At 51.8% G+C, this 25,647-nt stretch overlaps 10 protein-coding genes across 10 annotated transcripts; 3 read left to right on the plus strand and 7 right to left on the minus strand.

The window, feature by feature from the left end:
- Positions 1-1,057: 1,057 nt before the first annotated feature.
- On the minus strand, positions 1,058-3,265 carry Z520_09073 (uncharacterized protein; the record flags this gene model as incomplete). The annotated part of the gene is made up of 1 exon (XM_016779569.1): positions 1,058-3,265. The coding sequence occupies one exon, from the start codon at positions 3,263-3,265 to the stop codon at positions 1,058-1,060; it is 2,208 nt and encodes a 735-aa protein (XP_016629280.1).
- Positions 3,266-4,433: 1,168 nt separating this feature from the next.
- Positions 4,434-6,223, plus strand: Z520_09074 (uncharacterized protein; the record flags this gene model as incomplete). The annotated part of the gene is made up of 2 exons (XM_016779570.1): positions 4,434-4,626; positions 4,845-6,223. The coding sequence occupies 2 exons, from the start codon at positions 4,434-4,436 to the stop codon at positions 6,221-6,223; spliced, it is 1,572 nt and encodes a 523-aa protein (XP_016629281.1).
- Positions 6,224-6,685: 462 nt separating this feature from the next.
- Z520_09075 (uncharacterized protein) lies at positions 6,686-8,043 on the minus strand (the record flags this gene model as incomplete). The annotated part of the gene is made up of 2 exons (XM_016779571.1): positions 6,686-7,588; positions 7,642-8,043. The coding sequence occupies 2 exons, from the start codon at positions 8,041-8,043 to the stop codon at positions 6,686-6,688; spliced, it is 1,305 nt and encodes a 434-aa protein (XP_016629282.1).
- Positions 8,044-9,155: 1,112 nt separating this feature from the next.
- On the plus strand, positions 9,156-10,391 carry Z520_09076 (uncharacterized protein; the record flags this gene model as incomplete). Its single annotated transcript, XM_016779572.1, has 4 exons — positions 9,156-9,241; positions 9,339-9,596; positions 9,672-10,002; positions 10,074-10,391. 4 exons carry the CDS (start codon positions 9,156-9,158, stop codon positions 10,389-10,391), a joined length of 993 nt encoding a protein of 330 aa, XP_016629283.1.
- A 377-nt stretch (positions 10,392-10,768) lies between these two features.
- On the minus strand, positions 10,769-14,772 carry Z520_09077 (uncharacterized protein; the record flags this gene model as incomplete). Its single annotated transcript, XM_016779573.1, has 2 exons — positions 10,769-14,579; positions 14,651-14,772. 2 exons carry the CDS (start codon positions 14,770-14,772, stop codon positions 10,769-10,771), a joined length of 3,933 nt encoding a protein of 1,310 aa, XP_016629284.1.
- Positions 14,773-15,790: 1,018 nt separating this feature from the next.
- Z520_09078 (uncharacterized protein) lies at positions 15,791-17,594 on the minus strand (the record flags this gene model as incomplete). The annotated part of the gene is made up of 2 exons (XM_016779574.1): positions 15,791-17,152; positions 17,208-17,594. The coding sequence occupies 2 exons, from the start codon at positions 17,592-17,594 to the stop codon at positions 15,791-15,793; spliced, it is 1,749 nt and encodes a 582-aa protein (XP_016629285.1).
- Positions 17,595-18,466: 872 nt separating this feature from the next.
- On the minus strand, positions 18,467-20,471 carry Z520_09079 (uncharacterized protein; the record flags this gene model as incomplete). The annotated part of the gene is made up of 10 exons (XM_016779575.1): positions 18,467-18,714; positions 18,780-18,904; positions 18,965-19,034; positions 19,090-19,224; positions 19,337-19,435; positions 19,483-19,885; positions 19,931-19,964; positions 20,013-20,044; positions 20,091-20,256; positions 20,326-20,471. 10 exons carry the CDS (start codon positions 20,469-20,471, stop codon positions 18,467-18,469), a joined length of 1,458 nt encoding a protein of 485 aa, XP_016629286.1.
- Positions 20,472-20,906: 435 nt separating this feature from the next.
- Positions 20,907-21,670, plus strand: Z520_09080 (uncharacterized protein; the record flags this gene model as incomplete). Its single annotated transcript, XM_016779576.1, has 2 exons — positions 20,907-20,999; positions 21,050-21,670. 2 exons carry the CDS (start codon positions 20,907-20,909, stop codon positions 21,668-21,670), a joined length of 714 nt encoding a protein of 237 aa, XP_016629287.1.
- Positions 21,671-21,710: 40 nt separating this feature from the next.
- Positions 21,711-22,817, minus strand: Z520_09081 (uncharacterized protein; the record flags this gene model as incomplete). Its single annotated transcript, XM_016779577.1, has 1 exon — positions 21,711-22,817. The coding sequence occupies one exon, from the start codon at positions 22,815-22,817 to the stop codon at positions 21,711-21,713; it is 1,107 nt and encodes a 368-aa protein (XP_016629288.1).
- A 371-nt stretch (positions 22,818-23,188) lies between these two features.
- Z520_09082 (uncharacterized protein) lies at positions 23,189-25,188 on the minus strand (the record flags this gene model as incomplete). The annotated part of the gene is made up of 2 exons (XM_016779578.1): positions 23,189-23,835; positions 23,886-25,188. 2 exons carry the CDS (start codon positions 25,186-25,188, stop codon positions 23,189-23,191), a joined length of 1,950 nt encoding a protein of 649 aa, XP_016629289.1.
- Positions 25,189-25,647: the final 459 nt, after the last annotated feature.

Genomic DNA, 25,647 nt, shown 5'->3' on the forward strand with positions numbered 1-25,647 from the left:
TTTTACTTATACGATGAGGACAGTCGGACGAGGTTATCAACGGTGTGGTACACGGAGGAAACTCTGCAGCCCCACCAACATGTTGGCTCAGGATGTCCGTGGGAAGAGGAAGCGGATCAGCGAATTGAACAGGAAAATCGTTTATTATGCTTCCAGCGCGAGGCTGCCACGATTTATTTTTTGTTCTTGTTTTGCGGGATTCAACGAAGGATCGGCGTTGGATTGGATTGGAGAAAAGTCATTCGACATGCAGCGATTGCCCAAGCGAGGAGTACAGGAGTTCAGAGACGAAGACAAAGACTTTTTTTCTATGGGAGGAAGAAAGAAAAAGGCCAGCATGACCTGTGGGGGATGGATAACTGAATCTTGCTCGTGGGGTGGAAAAGGTCAATCAATGAGAACGAAACTATGGTGATGTGATGGAACGGCCGCGGACATGTAACACTCTCAAGGATGACGACGGCTTGGGGGATGTGGGAGGCAAATGCAGAGAGGGCACACAGCCGTATGGGGTGAATATGGAATTACCTGCTTGATGGGCTGGAGCGGAATATCACAGTAACAGACAGCTGCTGAGACTGATGTAGATGCCGATGATCGTCCTTACAGACGGACGCTTCAGACAGGAGACCATATTGAACCCCTTATTGCTCTAGAATTCAATGATACAAACTATCACTTGCGTCTCTGGCCGCTCGGGATCGATTTGAGGGCAGAGCGTGTTGTGGGAAAATGACTATGAGAGAGCTGGTCAACTCCATCCATGCTACATTACAGTGCATGGAGAGATCAAGGGAGAGAATCAAGTCACAACTCCGATTCGCATTCCTGCACTTCGTCCCGCGTAGAAGCGTGGGCACAATAATACCTGGCCAGGTAGTCAAGATTCCTCACTCCCCATCCACACCTGAACACGAGTTAACCATTTCGCCTTTCCATCGACATCAACGTCCGGATCTCCAGCAAAAGATAGCCTCCCTGCCCCTTTTTGTCCAATGCTCCGTCCTCAGTCCTCCGTTCCTTGTCTCCTGGGGTCACGAAGATGCACGATTCCGGTTCAAGCCTTCAACCTCCTCTCTTCGCACCCGCCGCAAACGGCGCGTTCCTCCACTTTCCTCATAACGCCCTTCCTCTTCTCCTTGTCCGTGGGCTCGACATGCACTTCTCTGACGAAGAACCTCCCTTCGTCGCCGAATCCACCACTACATTCGTAGCACACGAAACAGTCTCCATGCCACTTGCCGCCCAATGCCTCGACCGTGATCTCGTCCAGGATGGCGAGTTTGCAGCCACGGCACCGGGCGGACGTGCGTTTCGTGTGGCACCGCACACAATAGGCATATCCGTCATTGCCTTCCACGAAGGGTGTGCTAGACGAGAACGGATCTCCGCATTCGGCACAGAAAAAGTGGTCGACGTGATAACTTTGGCCGCACGCAATCACGATTTCTCCTTCAATGGGGGTTTTGCAGCTTCGGCAGCGCGGGGAGAAGAACTCGTGGAAGTCGAGGTGGCAGAAGAATCTCAAGGGGTCTTTCTCGAGAAGTGTAAGTTGATCTGGCGTGAGAGCTGGAGGGTTGGCGGGATCCGCGTCGGATGTGGAGGAGATGCCGAGACGGGAGAGGCGCGACGAGTCTGGCTCCGGGTAGAAGGACACACATTCAAGGGGGGTCGCACAGTGGTGACAAGTGAAGCATTCGGGGTGGAAGCGCGCCTTAAGATCGCGGGAATTGGAACCCGAGGCTGTCACGATGCGACCAGAAATGGGGAGCGCACAGCTCGAACAAGACACAGTGGGCATGGATTGTCGAGATGAAAGCCAAGGAAGACGCTGTGATGGTGTTTTAACCACGGTGCTGCCGGATTTCGTCGGTGCAGATGATGAGTGCTTTGGTAAAGGTCTGGAAGGTTTCGGAGCACCATGTGATTGATTTGGGAGATTGATTATCGGGATTGTGGGAGAGACGTCGTCTTCCTGGACATTGATGACTGGGATCACTGGCCCGTCATCTGGGATATTGATCGTAGGTATGACTGGAGCAGATACCGAGACTTCTGGTACGGTGGTAAATGGCTTCGGCAACGGTCGCATTGCAGGTGACTCTGTCAGCTTCACGACCGGTCTTTCGACGTCCTCGCTTGTCCTCGGTGAGTCACTAGGACGTTTCCATGTCGGATTGAAGCTGACAATAGGTCGACCAAGTTGATCACTGACGGCGGTAGGCGTGGGAAGATTAGGACTCCGGTCTTTCCTCTTCATACTTGTAGCTGCTCGAATTTCTTCACTGCGAATCTCCAAAGTGCCGGTGGAATTGGGTGTGTCAACTTCCTCAATCACATCGACGGCCGGTGTCCGCGGTGGTGTGTTCTCCGTGTACTCGGCTTTACGGGACTGGGTTGGTGGATTTCTGTGAATCTCGAAACGGTCGAACTTCTTACCCTGGGGAACCTGGGCTGGATCATCTGCCTTTTCAGGACCTTTCGTTCTCAGCCAAGGGAGTTTGTTGCGTGACTTTGCCCTCAGAGGAAGGTCGACACTCGGAGGCGGAATGGATACTCTTGAGATTTCCTCCTCGGGTTCTGGTTCTTCGTATATCTTGTTGTCCGGAGTTGGAAAGGAGACTTTCCTGGAACCACTGACCTGACGGTGTCCACTACTCTGCCGCTTCTCTCTAGCCTTCAGGTCCGGGTTTCGATATGGAGCTACCTTTTCCTCTTCTGCAGCTTTGGGGTATTGGTGCTTCCAGACCAATTCAGCAGCCTCGTCTTTGGCGGCCTCGTAAATCCTTCGTTCTTCATCTTTTTGGTCGATGCGCTCCAACGCTTCCCGTATACTATGTGCCTCCTCTTTTTCCAACCTACGCGTAGTAGATTCGACATATCCTCCTTCGTGTGCAATTGTGGGGACTTGGACAATAGCAGTCGGGGAAACTTTCCTTCCGTTCAAGATTGGTCGGTCATTGTCCGGAGGTTGAGCAAGAGGTCGGCCTTTGGAGGTAGAAGAGAAAGAAAAGGACTTTTGTACAGTTGGAGGCTCGTCTCCGCAATCATCTAGAATATCTCCATGCTTTGAGCCGGTAGTTGGAGCTGAGTCGGAGCGCGCCAGCGAAGATTGGGACGTTGAGGAGCCATAATTTCTGGGTGAGAATGGCGCAGGTCTTGAACCGGTTGGTCTCGCGGGCCGATTGTTTCTGAGACTGTCGAGATAGGAAGCTGGAAGTCTATGTGAGTACTTTGATGCGAAGGTAGGCTCTCGTGGAGGCATCTTCTTGGGCTCGAAGAACAACTGCAGCAAGGAACGGGTGAAGTTCAAAGTGACACCTACATTTCTGTTCAGCAGTCATGCATGTAGGTTGGGGCGGAGAGACTTTTCTGCCGCCCAGGCTGCTTCTTTTGTGAAACATTTTTGTGTGTTTTTTGTTGAAGTTCGAACTGAGATGGGTTCACCGCATATGCATCGATTTGACAGGTGTAGGGATCTTGATGCCCAACTTTGCAACTGATCTATTAAGCAAGACTGCGGTATCAGGAAAGGTGTGCGTCAAAGTATAACCAAAATGAGGACTGGATCAGCATCGAGGACATTAAAGCACATATAACAGATAGACTTCAGCGACGAAAGCAATAGATGATGCGGTATCAGCGACAGTGAGTGCGATTGCGACTCTGACCGCAGCCGGTTTTTTTGTTTGGGCTGCGCGGTTGAGACGACAACCAACCGCAGATCATGGCTCCACCTGCGCTGGGCATCAACCGCCGTACTACCACCGACACCACCAACACCACCAGACACCAATCCCATTAATACAAAACTCCCTTTCGCCAGTCTCACGCTGCTGCTCTCGATCTCTTCTTCATCAATCCCCAAACTTGAGAACAATCGTGGCAATACCACGATGATGGATGCCTGTGAAGTGTGCAGTCTCTTTGCCAGAAGACCGCACCTGCGCACACCTGTTCGAAAGGGAACAACATCAGCTCCATATCCATCTTGATCGGAAGAAGCGGCATGGTCAGGTCCTCCATCTCCGCTCTCATTCTCCGCACGACGGTTAACTGCCTAGGTGCTTAGGTACGAGATACTGGTGGTGACCATCATGTATCCCCAAGATCGGCCTCTCGCTGTACGGACTACTCCGCCCTGCGTACATCCGACGCTATCCAAAGGCGTATTATGTACATGGGAATTCGACCTCCGCCCAATCATCGAATCTCTTAGTCAAGCCCGACGTCGCATCTCGCACACAAACAAACCCCCTTACAGAGTCGGCAAATGCCCCGGACATGGCTCGGCTTGTTCGAAGGCTTCCTCCAGCAGAAGTTTGTCAGTGCCCTGCAAAATGTGATCGACTCCTCGCCCGGCCCTCCTCCGAATTCCCTTTCTCTGTGTCTCTGCCTTTTCTTTTCATGTTTCTTGACAAAGGAGAGGGAAGATGGCAGACACGGTGCCCATCGATGTTGCTGAACCTCGCGGCAGTCCGCAAGAGATCCGCCCTCGTGATGAAAACGAATCCGAAAAGACAGTCGATATTGAGGAGAGCCCTTCCACTCTCCCGAAGTTAGACGAACCCCCTCCAGACGGCGGATATGGCTGGGTATGCGTGGCTTGTAACTTCTTCATTAATGGTGAGCATGTCTTCTTTCCCTGTTAATGTGACCGATTTTCAACTCCCAAATCTCTGTGTGCTGGTCAAACTCAATTTTGAGATCAAATCTGGGGTATGCGGCTAAGTATCGAGTACGAGAGATCTGAGATTAGCACCATCACGCAATCCGGGGTCAAAGCATTCTACCACCTCGAACCACCTCACCATAACACCAATCGCTAACATATTGGTAAATAGCACACACCTGGGGAATCAACTCGTCGTACGGCGTTTTCCTCTCTTACTACCTAAACCATGACTATTTCCCGAACACATCCGCTCTGGCCTATGCCTTCATCGGCGGCCTCTCCATCTCCCAGGCCATGTTCATTGCGCCTCTAGCCACACGCGTCATCCACCTCTACGGCTCCAAAGTTTGCCTACATCTGGGCGTCTTCTTTGAAACTCTCTCCCTTATTGGCGCTAGCTTTGCCAAGCAGAAATACCAGATCATCCTATCTCAGGGATTCTGCTTTGGCTGGGGCATGGGCTTTTTGTTTGTGGGCTCCGTCGGGATCATACCACAATGGTTCACCACGAAACGCAGCGTGGCAAATTCGATTGCTGCGGCAGGCTCCGGCCTCGGCGGCTTGATGTACTCTCTCGCCACTCAGCAGATCATTGATACAATGGGCCTTCCCTGGGCCTTTCGCATCTTGGGAATCTGTTCTTTCGCGGTCAATTTGACAGCGTCAAACCTCATCCGTGACCGCAACAAACAAACCGGAGCGCGCCACAAGGGATTCGACACCAAAATCCTCGGCAAACCCGAGTTTCTGCTTGTTCAAGGCTGGTCTTGGTTCAGCATGTTCGGTTACACAATCTTGCTCTTCTCACTGCCCGCCTACGCGCGATCCATCGGACTGAGTGCGAAACAAGGCTCGGTGCTTGGAGCAATCTTGAACTTGGGCCAAATGCTTGGCCGGCCTTTCATCGGTCTATCTTCCGACCGCTGGGGTCGCATCAACCTTGCCGCCTTCCTCAGTTTCCTGTGTGGCGTTTTCTGCTTCGCCTTCTGGATCCCAGCCGAAACCGTCTCGTCTCCGATGGGTCTGTTATGTTTCTTCGCTATCGTTGGTGGGGCTTTAGCAGGGACTTTCTGGACGACCATTGCCCCCGTCGGTGCCGAGGTACTGGGACTCCAGGATCTCCCTGCTGGGTTGTCACTGACATGGCTGATCATGGTGCCACCCACGACATGTGCGGAGGCAATCGCTTTGGAACTTCGACGGAAGAACACAGAGAGTTGGATTTACCTCCCGCCCCAGATCTTCACAGCCTTCATGTACATCGGTGCAGGACTGTGCTTGTGGGTGGTCAGGGGATGGAAAGTCGGCGAGTTGAAGTGGAAGGCACGGATGGCGAGGGAAAGGGAACGAAGGCAGGAGAGGATTCTGCTGGACGAGAAGCATTCTGTGACGCCAAAGGATGGTGCAGGAGGGCCAGAGATACAAGGCGAGAACGTGAATGAGATTGATCGTTATGCCGACGAGGTGGAAGTCCAACGGTTCATGAAAGGGGAGATATGGGGGCCGCGAAATCTCCTCAAGAACATGGTGGCATGGCAAGTAGTGTAAATATGTATACTAACCCACGGCACATAGTTTGTATTGAAAATCGTCAAGGTAGACAAACAAGACATTCTAATCATGTTTTCCTGTGCAGATCCTACAGGGCTAGCTACCTAGCGAGCTAGGTACTGGAAATCGGTATCGAGTTTCACGTTGCGGATCTGGTGAAGCAGTCCTTGCCAGCACCGATTATAGGTGCGAGAAAGTTCCACGAAAATCTGGGACCTCAAAATGTGAGAGGCTTCCAGGTTTACTATAAATATGCTTGTTTATATGCCGAGTATATTCAGCATAGTATGGTCCTACCGGACTAGATTTATATGTACATTACAAATGCTCCGGGTGTCGTGAGGTGCGAACAAATCCTTCAAAAAACGTTGGATGTCGTCAAACCAGCCAGTCTCTCGACTCCCACCCATCTGGAACACGCAATTCTGGCTAAAAGGGTAACAAGTAAATCCCTCACTTCTAATAGGGATCCCACTCCAACCTGCGCTCCAACAGATACGACTCGACGGGCAAACCCCTCCAGACCGAGGAGCCGTTGACGACTTTGAAGAACTCGGGCTCAAAACTCACCTGGGCCCAGCCATGGATGACCTTGCGCCAATAGCAGACCTCGGCCGCCGGGGTGAGATACTGCTCGCGGAACGTCTTGACGCTGTTGGCCGCGATGCGCTCCGCTTCCTTGTCGTGGTTCTGCAGCCAGGATATCTTCTTCTCCAGGTCCTCGAAGCTGCGCTCGACCTCGAGATAGTTCTGCTGCGGCCCACTGGACCGCATGAGCGGGTGGTGATGTTGGATCCAGTCCATCTTGTGCGCGACCACGACGGATTTGCACGCCTGGAGGTACTTCAGACGTCCAGAGTACGAGTTGCCCTCGGTGTGCGCGAGGTACTTGTACTGGCAGTGCTCGGCCATAGACTTGAGGTCGTGGGTCATGGACTCGGTGTCGTGCCAGTTCAGCGCCTTGACATCCGCCCAGGGTTTGTCGGCCGTCATCTGAATGAATCTTTCGCGAAGTTCCAGCCCCATGGTTGCGCCGCGCCAAAGAAGTTTGCCGGCTTTCCTGCCCCAGCGCCATCCCTCGACTTCCTCCGTCAGGGCGGCCTTCATCTGCACTTCGCGCATCGAGCCCACTTTCGTCTCGGGCCAGGACCAGTATCCAAAGTCCGGAATGAGCCAGATGTGTGTGTCTTCTGCGCGGCGAGCGTAGCCCCACAAGGGGACGGAGGGTATCCGATCGTCGGTGTTGAATGCGAACTCGATGTTGGGTAGGGGCTCCGGGGACGTGAGAATGGCGCGGTATAAGGCATGAAGGGTGGCAATCTCGCGCGAGTAGATGCCTCCTGCTTTCGCAATAATATAGAGCTGTACCAGCATCAGAAGTAGTTGGTGACGGTAACACGCCAAAGGGTACATACCTGTTGATTATAGATCATGGCGCGGACATAACCATTCTGCATTGGCATCGCATCGATCTCTTCAATGGTGATTGGATTATGCATCCTCTCGTTGACGGGCCTCTCGACCTCCTCGAACAGCCCGGGAAAGGCCTGGTCGCATTGCTGCGCGTCCAGCATCAAGTTCTCGGCGTCCCTGCGGTAGTCCCATGTTCCGTCAAACCCCCTCTTGCGCCCGTACGCGCCGTAGTCGCTGTGCAAAAGCGGTACTGATCCATCATGGGCCGATCTGTACCATGCGAACAGGGCGAAGGTGCAAAAGAGCGAAAGAAGCAGGAGGGGGGTGCGGCGGTTGAGGTTGAATGTCGCCAAAAGGGGTTCGATGGCGTGCTCGTATAAGCCACCCCTCCTTGAGGAGGGCATTGGAATCATCGGGACCAAGATTGAAGAAGACTGCCTTCTCTCATGGTTAGGAGAAGCAGCAGCGCAATCGGGTTGCAGATTAGGAAGACAAAAAAGTCACAGCGCACTGGCAGTCCCAAGACAAAATAATAGTTACAAGGTACAAGTTACCAGTGACGTTGTACCTACCTAGCTGACTACTTACAGTAGGTAGGTACCTTAGTACAGAAAATGACGGGGGATTGACATCCGCAGGCCAGTTGGTTACTAGCCCAAAAGGCCGGCGAAGTCCATAATAATATCCCCTTCGTCCTGCATCCATCAACTGCTTTCTTCTTACAAAATCACCACGGCAAGTAACCAAGCATACACCATGTGAGCCATACTAGGATATGCGAGAGCCCGGAACTACCAGACAGTCAGATGGGCGCTACACAGTGAATGCCACAAGAGAGAGTCGCCTTCAACTTTTCGCTTGTCCGTCCAGCTCCTTCGTGCTATAGTCACACCCAATCAACAGCAGGCTTGACCTGGGGCACACGCTGAAGCGAGAAACCAGATCGGCGTAGGAGGACGACGACGCCTAAGGCTGCCAGGCCCGGCCTTTCTAACTGCAACAGCTTGGAAAGACCACAGAATGCTGCTATTCGGCCTGAATTCCAGACCGCAGTCCTTCCGTTCAATAGCGGACATTGATCTTCGATGCATGTCCCTACAAATACGGGCTTCAGTCAAGCTACACCGCATGTGTTCAAACCAGGAGATCACCACGATGACGATATATGCATACCTAGGTACCCTAGTATATTCATCCATTAACACACGCGAAGAATGCCAGCCAACCGGACCGCCACCTGCTTCTAAAGCACTTTTCGTCATAGTCGATCAGATGCGGCACACAAGGCTTCCAGCTTCTCTTATCAGGGTTATTCGCTTCCTCCCCCTTCTACACCTCTCTCTGTTTCTCGGGGATTTTACGTTGATTGCTTTTGCTCACCCTTTTTATTCCTCGTTCCGGGGATCTTTGGCTTGTCTATAGTCCCTGCTGTGGCCGTGGACTTATCGAGTGTGTTTTGTTGAATTAGCCCCCGTCGCTCCGAGCCCCTTCGACTCGAAGCTCCATTTGTGTAAAGATGGATCCCCCACCGACTCGGATGGTGGAACCCGACCAATGCAAGGACCTCGCTAAGCCTTCCATCACCCAATTCGTCGTTTCCTGGTATGCTTCCCAATGCTGCTCTATATGTTTGTCTATCCGTCTGTTCGTCGAGAGATGCAAATCCAAGGTAAATCAATACTAACCCTATACCTCTCAGCTCGTTGATGGCATGGCTGCTCATCTGTTACATTCCTCAATGGGGCCGTATCATCTCACGCAGATCCGCAGAGGGCTTGTCGACATACTATATCCTCCTTGGCTCCCTGTCAGGCGTGTGTGCCGTCGGTAACATCATGATGCTTCCCTCTAGCGCAGTCGACATCGGTTGCTGCAGAACCAACACGCGCTTCGCCTGTATCAGTGGCTTGCTTGGGATGCTCCAGGTCATCTTTGGCATCGCATGCTTTTGGACCGTGTAAGTAGTCTTGATACCCGCAAAACCAATTCTTCCTTGCCTCCTGCTGCGGGGCTTGGCTGACCCCCCGTCTAGCATGTTCATGTACGTCTACTACTCGGAAGAAGAGGCCGACGCAGAGTTGCACGGGCGTAGACCATCACTCTCAGGGCCCGACCGTACGTTCCGGCGAGCGAAGCGGGCGTGGAAGGTCCTTATTGCCGCCTGCAGCTTCGCATTTGCCGTCCTCCTGGTGTCGGCCATCATTTTGCACCGCTTCCCTTGGCATGCTCAGGCGTGGGCAGACATTCTGGGCATCGCTGTGGCAGTCTTTGCATGTATCCAGTGGATCCCCCAGGTTCGGACCACATGGCATTTAGGACATCTGGGAAGTCTCAGCCCAGTGTCTATCTGCCTCACTGCTCCCGTAGGTCTTCTCCTTCGCTGTTGCTCGTCACCATGTGCTTTGCAAGCTGACCACTTGATATCATCGGCCAGTACACTTGGATTTTCGGGATCAATATGATGATCCGAGTCGGTTTGAAGGGCTGGAGTGCGTGGATCGTCTACGTGCTCGTCGGGACAATGCAGATCATCTTGATCGTCATGGCCATCTGTTTCGCGGTTAGGGACCAGAGGCTGGCCAAACAAGGCAAACAACATTGTGCGACTCCTGCAGATTTCGAAGGGTGGAACACTTGGACTCGCTCTCGCACCTCATCAGTCGTCTCGCACACACATTCCCACCTGGCGCCACACGAGCAGAGCCCATTGCTTCAGGAGCAGCCCTCGTCGCGGCGGCAAACCGTCACTTAGAACGCTAGAGGATTCCGTCAATCCCGGACGATAGACGCAGTTCATATCGCAAAGGCCCCGAATTTGGGCACCTACGGTAAACCATCGACCAGAGACCGGATGCCTGCTTTACTAGACCTAGAGACACCGGTCGTCTCTCGCCTGATATGGTTAGAAATAATCCTCGCTGAACTGGACTAGATAACGGCGGACACAATTGTTTTTATAGCGTAGTGAGCGTATTAATGGCAATGTCGGCACAGGGGCAATTGAATTATTTGCTCGCGACTTTAGACAAGCGCCAAGTCGTCTTTCGTACTCTTTGAACGCCATCTCTTGTGGATCGGCTTCTTCAACCAGCGAGACATGGTCCAGAAATGTGTAATGAAGAGACTTTGTCATTTTGACTGGAGAGTTCGCGTACGAAGTACTCCTGATCTCCTTCCTGGGACATTCAGTATTGTCGTTGAGGTCTCTTTGACCAGATCGTGTCGAGTAATGGCACCCTGCCTTTGAAGCAATATAGGCTCAGAGATATTGGCTCGTCTTGTCGGATACTCTCTCCTCTCCCTCTGCTGATAACGCTGCCGATGTAAGGTTGACAGGAAATGCCTCATTTCCCGCACCAGCTTGTTTTGGGGGCCCATTTTGCGTTCTCGCTCCGCTAACACCTGTCGAGCGAGGGAAGTGGCTTCTTTTATATTTCCCTCTCGCTTGTGAATGTAAGCAACTTCAGCCATGTATGCTAGTGTTTGAGGATGCTTTTCCCCCAGTGCATGTCGACAGTGATCCAACACTTCTTTGCTAATCTTGTCCGCCTCGGCCCTCCGGTTGGACTTTCGGTACGTCGAAGCTATGCTGCACAAGGTTGAGAGGGTTGAAGGGTCGTACAACCCAAGTCTCCGTTTTTGAATCTCGAGCCTGTTTCTGTCCTGCTCTTCTGCTTTATCATATTTGCCTTGACTGCGATAGGTGGCTGCAAGGTTTCCCATGGCCGTCAAAGTATGAGGATCTTCGCTCCCTAAAATACTGGTTCGCAACTTCAAGACTTCACTTTCAATACGTTCGGCATCCTGCCATCGCTTTTGCTGGCGCCACGTGGACCCCAAGTTGGCCATGCTCCGAAGAGTTTCAGGGTGATACAGCCCGAGGATTCGTTTTCTCCGCTCCAGGACGTCTAATCCGAGTTTCTCGGCCTCTGCAAGCTTACCCAAACAACGATAAATCGAGGCGAGGCGCGCCAGTGATGTAAGAAAGACTGGGTCATCCCCTCCCAATGCCAATCTCTGCCCTTCCACTACGCGGTGGAGAAGTTCCTCTGCTTTTTCATGCGAGCCCATGCTTTTGTAGGACGACGCTAAATCGGCCATACTGCTCAATGTGTCTGGATGATTGTCACCGAGAACTCTCTGTCTTGCTATCATGATTTTCTGATCGTACTGGAGAGCATCTTCCCAATTGTGTTGTCTTCGCCACAACGAAGCGATGTTGGCAAAGGCACTGAGTATAAGGGGATCATCAGCAGGCAATGTTGATGTGTAACCGCGAAGTGCTTTCTGGCCGTACTCCAATGACTCTTTCAGTTGACTCCAGCGTTCCAAGGCCACAGACAAGCGAATGTAAGCCTGTAGAAGGGCGTGATGAAAAGGCTCGAGAATCTTCTCCCAATGTCCCACAACAATTCTGAATTTGTCTGTGGCGTCACGGTATTTGCCCTCTAGAAATAGACATTGCCCAACTAAGTACTCGAGCTCGAAGCGGTTTTCCATGTCAGCAATGTGAGGCGAACGCAGGATTCGAGAAGCGTGGGGGAGGTACAATGACCAGGCGGATCTGTTGGTGTGTTCGGGCTTTGGGAAGGTCTCCAGCATGTGAATGAGCGCCCTAGGAGCCCATGTCTGCAAGGCCGACTTATCTTGAAGCCAACTCCGGCACGCCAGATGGACCAGGCTGTGCATATCGTAGGTTTTGCTGCTACCGGAATCCGAATCTCTTCGTGTCAAGAAGGAGTATCCAGCTAGCAGACCTAATGCATCTATTTTGTGCTTCGGGGAACCGCCCTGTGGCAAAAGCCGCTCGGGAATAATCTTCGAGTCGATGCACGCAATTATCGCCAGGTACTCCTGAGCCAATGGACTATGGCGTGCAATGCTTTCAAACGTGATTCTCCAGGTTGAAATAATGGATCTCTTGGCCTCCGGCGCTAGCACTTCGTCCTCGAAATCTTCGTCCAATAATTCAAATACCATTTCTTCCTTGTCGTCTAACAAAGCCACGTAATCTGACACATCAATTCTGTTGAGGTTGATGTATGCTGTAGCTTGCGCAATCGCAAGAGGGAGATGATCCAGACGATCCATAAGGGAGCAGGCGAGAGTTCTGTCCAGAGCAGAAGGCAAAGGCTCAAGCAAGGTTTCCAGGAGCGTAAGAGCGCCCTCCTGATCCAAGCAAGGGATTTCGACATGGTAGCTGCGACTGAACTTGAGAGCCACCTTTTTGGAGCGTGTGGTGATGAGGGTACAGCCTTGAGAGCTTTGTGGAACGAAGGAGTAGAGTCGATTGGAGGCGTCGGTGGCTTTGTCGCCAAAAAAGCGTCCAAAATCGTCTACATTATCGATGATGAGGAGCCAGGGACCAAAGTTCTCCTGACTTAGGCGTTGCTTTACCAAATGCTTCAGGTCGGTTTGCAGTTCTGCCATTGAAGAGATCTCTAAGTGGCGAGCGATCTCTGCATAGCCATTTTCAAAATTGATGGCATCTGACGCGTGGACCCAAAAGATAGAAACATCAGGGGATTTCGCTCTGAGGGACCAGGCAAACTCTAGGGCAAGATTGGTCTTGCCAACGCCGCCCAATCCATACAAAGAGATGGATGAGCAGTCGGGGTTGTTGAACATGGACCCCAAGGCTGCAAGCTCGTTGATCCTTCCTGAAAACCCGGGCTTTCGACGCAGTGGTACACACCAAACCGCCGATTGATGAGTGCGATCTTCTGACGATGGAAGTTCGGACGCATGGGAGGCCATCGTTGACTCTGGCGAGCCGTGAAAAGGCCACTGATCGAAGCCATGCCCGGGATATTCCATTGGTTGTTCGGTCCAAAAACTCTCCAGGAAAGCTCTGGCGCAGCAGGCGGCGGCAGCAGCTGCATAGTGGTGCCAAACGTCGTTCTTGTGGCTATCGGCGTAGTCGGCAACGCCCTTGATCACGAGACAGGGGAATTTATGGTCAATCAATCCGGCGCCTTCCATCTCGAAAGCAATGATGCCTTCCTTCTGTGCAATGGCATCGCGGTGAATGCCTGACTTCATGACCAGATCTCCCGAGCCTATGGTACCAATGTGGATAGAGGGTGCTTCTTTTCCGTCGGGGAATAGGAATCGAGGCGGACGTCGAACCAGACGCCAATCTTCGCAGCCAAGTCTAGAACATGGCGAGCTGCGCGCTTCCGAACAGGCAACAGAATCGGATAGAGCATTACAAGTCTTGCAACTTGTATCTCGATGTTTGTGCAGGTAGGGTGGTTCGAAAAGCCGGTCGAGTCCTATGCCAGGATATGCCACCCTTCGATGCCGGACCTGGAGGTCACGTAGTAGATCGTTGAGCCTGTTTTGTAAGAGTTCGCGATATTCCCCAATTTCTAACTGTGTAAGGGCAGTCCGAACTTCCCATGAGGTGCTCGTGGCTGACGGCTTCCGCTCGAATGCTCCCGGATATTGCTTGCCGTCATCGTACGGAATAATCGACTGGCTTATTATCACGTCACCGAGACGAACGTCTCCCGAGCCGTCAGGACCGCCTGGGACACCTCCACAGATACCGACCAACAAAGCAAGCTGGATATTGCAGAAGCTGGTACTGAGATGTTCCGCCACGCGCGCCGCATTGATTTTGCCTGCACCGGGCATATGGACCACCACGACAGGGTGACTCCTGACGAAGCGGATGGTGCATGCGAGCTTATCGCGGGCTGTCTTCTGGAACCATCTCCTACCATCGCGCGGTCTGTCAAAGACAGCGAGAACTTCATCCGCCTCTTTTGGTAGAGCACAGATTATGGCGATCTTGACCTTCTCTCGCTCGTCGAATGGAGGCTGAGGCGACCATACTCCGTTGAGATTGTTGAAAGGAGGCGTTGGAGAGTCGAAACGATGTTGCCCATTCTGCCATTGGGTTGGTTCGCAGGTCCGTGAACTGGGAGCTCGACTGCTTCAGGTGGGGACATCGTGTCAGTAATGTAGCCTGCAGAGGCCGAGGAACTTCAAAATGAACAGATGCACCTTGTAGTAGACGCCTGGCTGGAAGGGGTCCACTGCCCGCTCCCGTTATGGCGGCCGCTTGACGATCCTATCTGGGATCTGTAGCTCCCCTGTCTGTGGAAAGGTTCCGTTCGGGGAAGCATAGCGTGAGGACAACATTTCCGGGAATCTCTTGCCTAATGGCTTCTCAAACCTCACGGTCAGATGATGCTGGAGAGAAGTCTCGCTTTCTCGTGAAGCTAAGAAGCGGCGTCCGAATCAACTAATGACCGTGGTCGTTGATATCGCCTGAGGCTGAAGCCAAGGACGAGGTTGAGAACAATAATCACTGGCACTGCAGCCGCCAATCATGATCAGGCTGGGCAAAGCACCTGCATCGGCGAGATTCCATGCTTTTCAACCTTGAACGCAGGGATGTTCTTTTACCCCATCGTGCCCATGCTTCCCCTTTTTCTATCAAGTTACCACTGTCAAGCAGTGTGACAAGACGTATCACGTCTACACTTCATCAAGGACCTCCAGGCCTACAAGTCGACCTCTTTGACTTCACGGTTTAAGTAGACAAACCGTGCAAGATCCACTAGCTTCGACCGGACAGATCCAAGGTTATAAGAAGCAGCAGAGGATCAAGGATGATGAATTACGAGTCCTGATCTTCGTTCTTGAGCTTAGTGAACGACTTGAGTGGTTGCGTTTGACGCTTGTCACTTGCCAAAGGAGTATCAAATGTCACTCGTTCCATGTCGTAGTCTTTTCTATTCTGGTCATTGCATCTGCTGGCTATGCCCCGTCGATTACATTGGCAATTGTGTCAGCGAACTTGCTGTGTTGGGAGGACAAGACAAGTGGCCCAAACTCTCGTCCGAAGGAATTCGTCAGGAAAACGTGGTTTGATAATAGCGAGTGTCGAAGTATCCGTGTTTGCTGGGCATGGTTACTCAATAGTAATGAAATGGAAATACCCATGTCTTAGAGGGCTTGGGGACGCTTGCCATGAGCCCTTCTGCCTAATAAGTCTCCTGGTTCATGCTTTCTTCATAGAAAATCAAATATGTGCCTGATATACCTCCAAAATTTCGCGTGTTGCTGCTTGCATGTTGTCATAAGGGGCAAAAGTGCCCCCCTATGAAGACAGTAACGCCTGTCAATATGTGCGTCTCTTCAATCGTGCTCATATAGGACGTCTTCTTTCGATAAGCATGGGTAGGAAAATTTAGGTTTAGTTGTTTTTGCTTTCTGGACTTTGGCCACCTCTTTTTGCGGAAAATATCTCACATACACATTATGAAGGTCAAGTCCAACGTGAGTAGACTGCGAGCTGAACTCGATGCGAAGCTGCAGTGGGAAAATCCATACCGAAGAGAAGAAATGCCTGTGGGCCCTGAAGGCGTAACTTTCTCGTCGTTCCCAAATATCTAGGTCCTGCAATGGGGCATCAATACCATGTAATGCAACGCCGTTGTCAATCCAGTCATCGTTGTTGAGGACGCTTGTTACGTCATGTTCTTCTGGCTCTCGTGTACGCGTATCCACCATGCAGACTGGATGGAATTCAAAGTCGAAGCCAAACTTGAGCAAACAATTCATCGGTCCGAACCCTCTCAGATCAAGCGTTGCGACGGTACCACACTGGCCGGGATGTAGTTTGACCATCCAATGATCAGAGTTGGCCCAAAATTCAGGTGGATTCCTGCCACGGAGGACAACAGGGCCGTCTTCAGGTTTTGTTGGATCAATCCTAGTGGGAGTCGATCGAAAAACAAACCCATATGGCAGCAGCCGACTCAAGGAGGAAGGAACAGCCTCTTGCGGGGCGCATGGAAGAATCAGAATCCGGCGCGTCTTCAGCCAATGCCTCACCCCACTTCGTTTACAGGTGAAGATCTCTCGGCCCGAAATAGCCATGCGGAAGAATTCTCCAGTGCGTTTGGTTTGATGAAGAAAAATTGCCAGTCGAGTAGTGTCGGGTGTTAAAGCACGCTCGAGCTTCAGCTGGGGCGCATCGGCTGTACATTCGAGGACCGCAAGATAGATATCCACGGCCCAGGGCAGCATCTGGAGCGATATCGAGAGGCCGGAATTTGTCATGAAGTATTGTTCTGGCCTTGACGCGTCAGATCGCAAAGTGACCTCAGAGCAGTTAACAAATAGCTCTGGTGATGTAGCCAACAGGTCCCGAGGCCCCGTGGCGTCCTTGCAGCTCCATGCGAATATAGAGTGATCGTGGGTCGTTCTTATTATCTCTTCCTGGAGTCTTCGGAATGCCTTTTCGCCTTCGCCGTATAATAAAGGCATATTGACGTCGAAGATACCCATGAGGCAGTAGGCTCGATCTTCGGGACGAGTCGTCACGCGCTTAGAAGCCCAGGCCATCCTTTGAGCAGTAGAACAACTGCTGAGAGGCACGGTACCACAGAGAGCACCATACGGCACGCCTGTAATCTCGGAAAGTTTCTGTGCAAGTTGTTCTTTTGAACAGAGAGGTTTCCAGCGGCGATTGAAAAGGGTCATATACTTGGGTGCCTACACAACTATGGTTAACAACAGGAACATTCTTAGAAGTTTGAGCAGACAATACCAGAAGCTCCTGTAAAGTCCAGCCGCGAGTGAACCAAACACTGGTCTCAATGTCATTGACCGACTCGACATCGGACAGGTAGGTGTAGCACATATCGGCTTTCTGGTACCATCTGTACATTGAATTGATGGCCTCGCTGAGCTCCGCACTGCTTGTCTTATCGATGCAACAGGTGTCGATCCACGCGTATTGGAAGCCGGCTTCTGCCGCGATGCGACAATATTGCTGGATTTTCTGGTAGCCCAACATGTCCTCGACACCGCCGGCGACCAGCTGCTGTAGAGAGATCTCGTCCTTCTCCCATCGATGAGACAGTATGACATAGCTGACTTGGTCTTCGTTTAAGAATTCCTCCAGATTCAGAGTCTTGGTATTGAGCAGGCGCATGGTTGGGCTCCAGCCGTTGGCGGCGTAAGGCTGAGGCACAAGCAATCTGTGGACCGGATGACAAAGAGCTTTTTTTACAAGCAACAGATGCAATTTTGCCGGTTGGGATCAGCGGCAAAGAGAATGTCCACTGTTGTGATGTAAAAGAGACGTAGCTCAAGTTTCGTGGACGACAGGAAGTTGTAGTCTGCGAATGGTTTGATTGTCTCATCGGCTAGAATAATACGAGGTACTTTTGGTTGCCTGGTATCCAGGCAGCTCACGTGGCGGTAGCCGTATCGACAGCACAGCCTGACCGAGCAGCTCAACATTGTTCGTCCTGAAAAAGGTATATCGCCAATGACCTCGATTCGCTATACCATGGCGTAGCCTAGAAGTAAGAATCTTTACTGTTAAGGGTGCAACTATGATATGAATTCTGAGACAGAGAAACAAACTACTGAGTTCTCAGTAATGGTCCGGTAGCCTTTTGCGGGGTACGCAGCCTTGTGCCGGGTACCCTCACGCTTTGACATTCGACATATTGTCAAAGTCCCGGACTGCGATGCAGTGTAAAGAAAAGGCGTGAAGATAGAAGACCAAAGCTATCATGGTTCCTGGTTGCGTCTCAAGTACTTGCTACTAACCCCTAGTATCCATCTCGTGGGGCAGAACTCTTTGAGCCGACTACTTCTCGTCCTGCGCATGACGAGATTCCTCGGGAAGAGACTCGACGTCCTTTGTCTCGACCACAACCACAGTCCCGTCTTCAACCTCTGTCGCAAACGGAAATGCCAGACAGAGCAGATAATACGTGAGCCTAGAGACGACATTGGGGTTTCTCTCTTAGCGACTTTCCTTGGCCAGATCTGTGTGTGAGGAAGAGAAATGACTTACGATGCAATGACCAGTCCATCCAGCCACCCGAGCGTGTAGAACTCCAAGATGCCTTTGTCCATTTTGATGTTGGAGTTGATGTTGTAGATCAGACCTGGCAGAAGCGGGACGACACCGACCAGCCACGCCGTCAGAGCTCGGAAGTTGCACCCTTTCCAGTACCAGTACAGGCCTTCCGGTCGGTAAAGCTGGTATATATTGTATGGTCTAGCCTTGCGGATGATCAGGTAGTCGCACAAGATGACTAGGCAGCTGGTTAGCGATCTGTGAGGGCTATGAAGGCCAAAGCGTGAAGTGGACGTGGCTTACCTCCAACCAGCGGCCCCAGAAAGATCGAATATCCTCCGACGAAATTGAAGAAGCGAGAAGCCCGAACCTGGATGACCCAAGGGTTCATTGCAAACCCGAGAATAGCACATAGCACTTGGCCGCGTCTATGGACTGTCAGTTTGCTGTGACACCGGATGGGCAGCACTTGGACGCTGGATGCTCACCGAACGTTCATATATCTTGGGAAAATACCGGCAATATCATGAGCAAAGGGAATACTGTTCCCGGTGATGTCTGAAATAGTCTCAGCGTTAGGAAAGGTAGCTCAATAGGAAGTCGGATTGCTCACTTGTTGCGATGGTCGCGAACGCGAAGAGCAGGCCGGCAAAGAATTTCGCAGTCCTGTTGTTCCAGAGAAGAATGATTGTCAAGGGGTTCCAGAGAACCTGGCCGTACACAACTTGAGCCGTGGCCGCCATGAGTGCTTGAAGAGGTGTTAGCCACGCGAATTAACATCCAATCTTGTTCCTCACCTCCGAGCAGTTCAACTAGCAGACGTTAGTCCTGAATCTTGAGTTGCACTGAGCTTTACTTACTCATCGTGATACAGATTGGCAGCGCAAATGCCTGCGCAATAGCTGAGCTCCGAGGATTTTTGGCGTAGCGAGTGATGTCCGCCATGTTGACCGCAAAAGCTGGTATCATCATTAGCAAAATTCTCTCTTGAGCCGGGCATACCTACTAGCATTGCCTCCGATGGTGGCTAGGATGGTGGAACAAAAGACATATCCGATCGACCATCCGCTGGTGATCTTGTTGGGAATCGAAAACAAAGGTCCAACGCCGTGGCCTGCCGTCAACGCCCACGTGAACAAGGCCACATAGAAGAATGGCATGATTGCAATTTTGACTGCGAACAGCCAACGCAGTGAGGACATGGGCACGAAGAGGAGTGGGAACGAGGCGATCCAGAAGAGAGCGAAGCAAAGTAGGTCTGGGGCCGTGATGTCTGCACTTTTAGGAAGGCTGTTCAAGTGCCAGTGGGCAAAGGACGGCCAGATGGCTTCAAGCATGCATCGAACAGCGTTCCCACCGAGGGTCGCTTGAACACCGTATAGAATGACACAGAATATCCCACGGATGATCTGACAGCATCAGTCATAAGTTCGCCAAAGTGCAAAGATATTTACCATTGCCCAGTATGCGCCAATCATCCCATATGACCTAAATTGTTCTTAGTGTCTGCTGTACGAGGGAAGTGTCCCTGCTTACGCTCGAGCAATGACCGGAAACGGAATTGAGTACTATGCGAAGGTTAGCAGAGCAACATTGAGTCCAGCATTGCCTCACCTTGCTTCCAAGCCAGCCTACAATGCAAACTGGTCCAGTAACGAGAAGGTTGCCGACCAAGCAAGCCACCATCGCGAGACCTGGGTTCAGTCCAAGTGCCACAGCACTGGAAGGAACTTGCATTTGTGCAGGATTGAAGCCTTCAGCAATCCAAAAGCCTCCGACGCTAGGGACCAGTGGTTAGCCCTGCGGTCGTCCAGGGTTGCGAAGCGACAGCAGGAATAGCAGGACTTACTGCCACCATTCCCATGTTTTCTTCTCTTGAGGCACTGGATCAAGATCTTTGTTGCTCCATCGTGCCGAGTCTGGCTCTGAAGTGAAGGCTCCTGCGTGAGGATGTAGCACGAGGTGCTTGTCGTGGAATCGACGAAGCGTGGCCATTGGGGACGAGCACAGTACTCGAGGCTATGACTTGGAGGGTGAAACTGTTGAAGTCGACTTGCGATTCCTGCGTGCTGATATAGTCCTCTCAGCCGTTTCAATCGTATCTGCAGGCATTAATCCCTATACAATGAAAGTTCTTGCCACGTGGGAACCAAACACCTCATAAATAGATGTAATGTACACCCAAAATCGCAAACCACCTCGAGCACCTCCGCAAGGCTATCGCCCCTAGCCACATCTAGACTTTGGAGCTGCAAGCGGGCTTATCATGCAGGGCCCGCGGGCTCCGCGCGATAACGAGATTCAATGACTTAACCAACCATGATTTCGAGAAAGACATATTTCCCGGAGCTGTGCATGGGTGGTGGGGGAACTATCCCCTCATGGACTCTCCCTCTGCCCTCACTCGATCGCGTCGAAGCGGGCAGCACGATGCCCTCGAGACTGCTGATAATCAATCCCAACGGGTCGAGTGCGATTACCCAATTGATCAAATCGGGGATCGACCACCATTTGGATCCAGAGGTATGCTTCTGATTGCGACGTATTGCGGATGGAAGCTGAACACCTCTTAGACACTAACCACATATTGGACGTGCCCTGATGGGCCTCCGGTTTTGCAAAGCCACGATATCGACGAAAACGCGGATCAATGTTTTTCTCTCCTGCTCGATATCATTGGAGATTATGACGCCTTCTTGTTGGCGTGCTATGCAGTCCACCCACTTGTCACGCTATTGCAAGCTCGAGTCGGCCCTAAACCGGTCGTGGGTATTTTTGAAGCAAGCATATGCGCTGCTCTGCGTGACCTCCAACCCACTAAACACTTTGCAATCCTAACAACGGGAGAAGCATATGAGAAGCACTTGGAAGATGGTGTGCTACGCCTAATCGGCAAATCTCGAGCAAATTCTTTTTTTGCTGGGGTGGTCGCAACCAGCATAGGCATACATGACCTGGCCAAAGAGTCGCAAGGAACAATCAAAGCGAAGATGAAAGCAGGGGTGAAGAAGTTACTCGGCAAGTGTGACATTGCAGCTATTTGTATAGGTGGTGTGATCTTATTCGGAATGGAACCTCTTATCAGAGAAGCATGTCAAGAAGAACTGGGAAGGGAAGCTGGCCGGGAGATAATCGTTGTCGACCAATTTGAGGCAGGTGCCGTTATGGTGCGAAATGCCCTCGAAAACAAATAATGGAATTTATTTTGTTTGATTTTGAGGATTTCATGCCTTGTTAAATTCGAGCATAGACAAGATTCTCGACTTTTGAAGGACCTGTCTTGAGACCCTCCGCCGTGCTATCATCGAGTGGCGCATTGTTCCTAACATAGGGGAAGGTTTCGTGCCAATGCAGCGCGATATCTTTCCTGGTCGTAATCCAAACATCAGGCTGCTGTTGAACATATTGGACAAAAGACTGGACCGCCGCAAACCTGCCAGGCTTGCCGCTGATCCTGCAATGCAAGCCGATCGTCATCATCTTAGGTCGACCTCTCAGTCCTTCAGAATAGAGGACGTCAAAAGAACTCTTCAGATATTCTAGGAAAGCGCCCGAGGACCCCCACGTGCCTGGAGCGATCTGATATTTTAGGTCGTTGTTGTCGTAGCTGTAAGGGAGCATCAACATTCCCTTGGGCTCTTCCCTATTTTTCTCAGCAGGCACATCGGCCCAGTAGGGCAGGTCGTCTGAAAAGCAGTCCGATTCATAGAGTAAGGGCACGCCAAGCTCTTCATGGACCTCGTGGATCAGCGCTTTTGAATGAGGTGAACAGCGCCCAACAAACCATCCCGAGGGAAATGTCCCAGTCGTAGCTTTCAAGGATTGCATTTGCCGCAACATGTACCGTTTCTCTTCTTCGGGGGTCATGTTGTGATAAGGAATCCAGCGATAGCCGTGACTAGCGATCTCATGGCCACCTTCGACCAGACTGCGGGCTAGTGGTATGTTTTTCTCAAGAGCTTGGCCGACAGCGTAGATGGTGGTTCGAATGTTGTTCTCCTCGAACATGTTCAGAAGACGCCAGACCCCCACACGAGCGCCATAGTCATAGTCGCTTTCGATCTTAGGGTCCCTTGATCCAACCCGCTCTGCAACATGAGGCTGTTCCCATAGGACATTCTCAGTCTGCCCGTCGCCATTCAATAGTGACCTCTCAGCGCCTTCTTCATAATTGATAACAAAAGAAAGGGCGATCTTTGCATCGTTCGGCCAGCGCGGATGAATAGACTCTCTCCCGTAGCCCACAAGGTCTCTCTTAAAATCGTACTTGGTTCCTTGTAGAGGGTCGACGTTAGGAGCATCAAGGCTGACAGCGACGTGGTCGACAGTTTGCAAGGCCATGATAAAGCAGGACTGAAGCTGAAGTCTTCAGGGAATAGTAACGACCTCTGTAAATTGAAGGGCCGGGTATTGAGATTGGTAGAGTGATTTCTCGGCATGTGACACGGGCGCTGCTTGGCGGGCCCGTGGCGCCCTTGCGAATGCCCGCGGGCAGATCCTGAGATTTGGGCATGTTATCGGACAAGTCCACAGGCCCAGACCACAGGTTGTGAGCCTCTTTGTTCGAGACTCCCCGCGACTATCCTGAATCCGACTACTATCGAGTGGAATATGTCGACGCTCAGCTGAGACCCGCTACGAGTGTACATGTCTTGTTACCAACGACAGCTCTCGTAAACCGTGCTTCGGATCCTGAATGTGATACCTGAGCCCTACGTAGAACAGGCCTGGGAGACAAGATCATCGAAGTCGTAGAGCCATGCCTGGTTCGGGCTAAAACTAATGCCTGACGGTAAGGCCTGGAAGTCTTCAGAGATGTTTTCGAATGCTTGCGTATTTGCTGAGTTGCTCTCACCCTCATCCTGCCTTCCAGTGTTTGACAGGGCGGTCGTGAGGATCTCATCCGCGGATTGATCTGCTCGATCTGAAATGTTCCCGGGGATGACCTTGGTAGGAGCTTGAGGGCGATATGTTGCGAGGAAACCCGCATTCGACTGGAGGAGATCCACCGCGGGTTTTGTGAAGCCAGCGCCGGGTCCATTGATATTGAGCAACCATCGAAACTCAGCAATCTGAGAATAGATAGCTTTTGACTCGCCCGGATCAGTGCTTGTTGCAAGAAGCACCAGCGAAAATGTGCCGATAATGGCCAAGCAAGACCCCGATGCGAAATGCCAGAATCCTTGCATATGCTCAGGCTTGAGCCGTTTCAAAAAGTCGACAACGGATTTGAATCTCATGATTGCGGCTTCTCGTGTGATCTGCCGCAGACCAGCATCTAGTGGTTTCTTCACCTCCGACTCGACGATCGCTCGGTGGAGAGTCACTTCCACCGTTAGATAGGCAAGATAAAGCTGACCTGTACAGTGGTTAATCCGGAATACGACGCCTGACCCAGGCTCTACATACCTGTGGCTGACAGTTTTCTTGATGTGGTAGTGCCGAGTTCTAAACAAGAAGGAAGACTGTTGTACCAAGACTTCAGTCGTAGTTGGATAGGCTTCGCTGTTTGCAGTAGAGCAACTGTACTGTCATGTCTCTTGCTGGCTTGCACGGTAAACAGCTCGTCAATAACATCGGAGAGTATTTGTGTTAGTGTCGAGAGATGTATGAAGATCAGAATGCCTTTCTCTACCTCGGAGCTCCCCTGTTCGACGTGGTCCTCTTCAACATTCTCTGGGAAGTCTTCGTGTTCGAGGGGGAAGACTTCCCAATTATCCGCCTTGATGTGCGAGGGACGTCCATGAACGAGAGCTCCCCACTTGTCCTGCATGAAAAGAGCCCAGGCCAGGCGTCTGCGGACGCCCTTCTCCCAGTCGGGGATTTGCCAAGCGGTGCAATCGCGGTGCAAACCAACTTCTTCGGCCGTAGCAACTAGTTGAGCAGTCAATCTCCAAGAATCGCGTCTGGGTCGCTGCAGGAACAGTAAGCCAGCCTGTATATCAGACACTTTTGCGGCCTTATCGAACGCCATGAGGCATGGGACAAGCTGTTCAAGGTCCGAGACATCAGGCCTCACAAAATCAGCAAGGTCAACGCTATAGGACCACCAGTTCAATGCCAACATGTAAACGGCGGCTAAACATGCCGGTGTAAGTTCCCGATATGAGCGACCGTACTTCACCAGAAACACATCTTTGTGCAGAATCGGGAAGCTAGGGTGGACGATACGAAAGTACAGTTCCACCAGAGCTGGACCATGTGGTGATATTGCAGCCTCGATTTTGTCGAGGACCTCAAGCTGCTCTTTGATAGCACTCTGATCGTCCTGCAGCATCAGGAAATAGCCATCCTGGCTGACGCGACGGACTTCGGAACCAGAGACTGATGCTCGATATTTGCCTAGCTCAGAGGTACCCGGAAGTTCAAGTAGTAGACGGCTTGGAGAAGACGTGGCGCCAATGTATGAGTTGGTTCGAAAGGGTTGATGTCCAAGCGTCTGACTTAGCAAAGACGCTTCTGGGAATTTCGAGTAATCGTGCAATGGTTCCTTCTGGGTCCCTGCTGGCGATACCGAGGAGACAGCAGCCTCCTCCGGGGACTCCACATCGGTCTGCTTCCGTTTCTTCTTGGGAGGCGCCTCCACGAAGGCGCATTGCTGGCCCTGAGACCGGCACAGGACGCAATCGCGGGTTGAATCAGACACCAGACACCTTATCTTCCGCTTGCGGCAGGCATCACAAGGTCTCCCAGGGCGAGAAAACCATGCCATCGAATCGCCACACCACGCCGACGGCACGATGCGGCTCCTTGTCTGGTCACCGTTGTTTGAAGTCCGGGTCGGGCTAGATATGAGACGGTGCAGGCGATGCCACGGATAGGAGCTCCTTACAAGAAGTTGGGATGTCAAGCGAGGCCGGCACGTGCCACAGTCTGTGCCGCCTCAGCGCCCGCTCAGCCTTGCGCAGCCTTGCACAGCCACAGTTCCAAATTGGGACGGTGTTAAAACGGCGCGCATTAGGTCTAGAGGAAAACCAGTAGCATGTCCATGCACATACCTCATTAAGGACCTAGGTAATGAAGGAGAATGCCTGGTACTACGAAGGCAGACAACACGATCCAGGACTTGGAAGAGAGTGGGTTTTGAGGGGGTCTCTTGCTCGCCTTGTCGACTTAGGTAAACCTATTGAACGTACCGCCATCATTTTGCCATGAAAACCATGATCAAGTC

Source organism: Fonsecaea multimorphosa, assembly GCF_000836435.1.
Source record: "Fonsecaea multimorphosa CBS 102226 unplaced genomic scaffold supercont1.22, whole genome shotgun sequence".
NCBI lineage: Eukaryota > Fungi > Ascomycota > Eurotiomycetes > Chaetothyriales > Herpotrichiellaceae > Fonsecaea > Fonsecaea multimorphosa.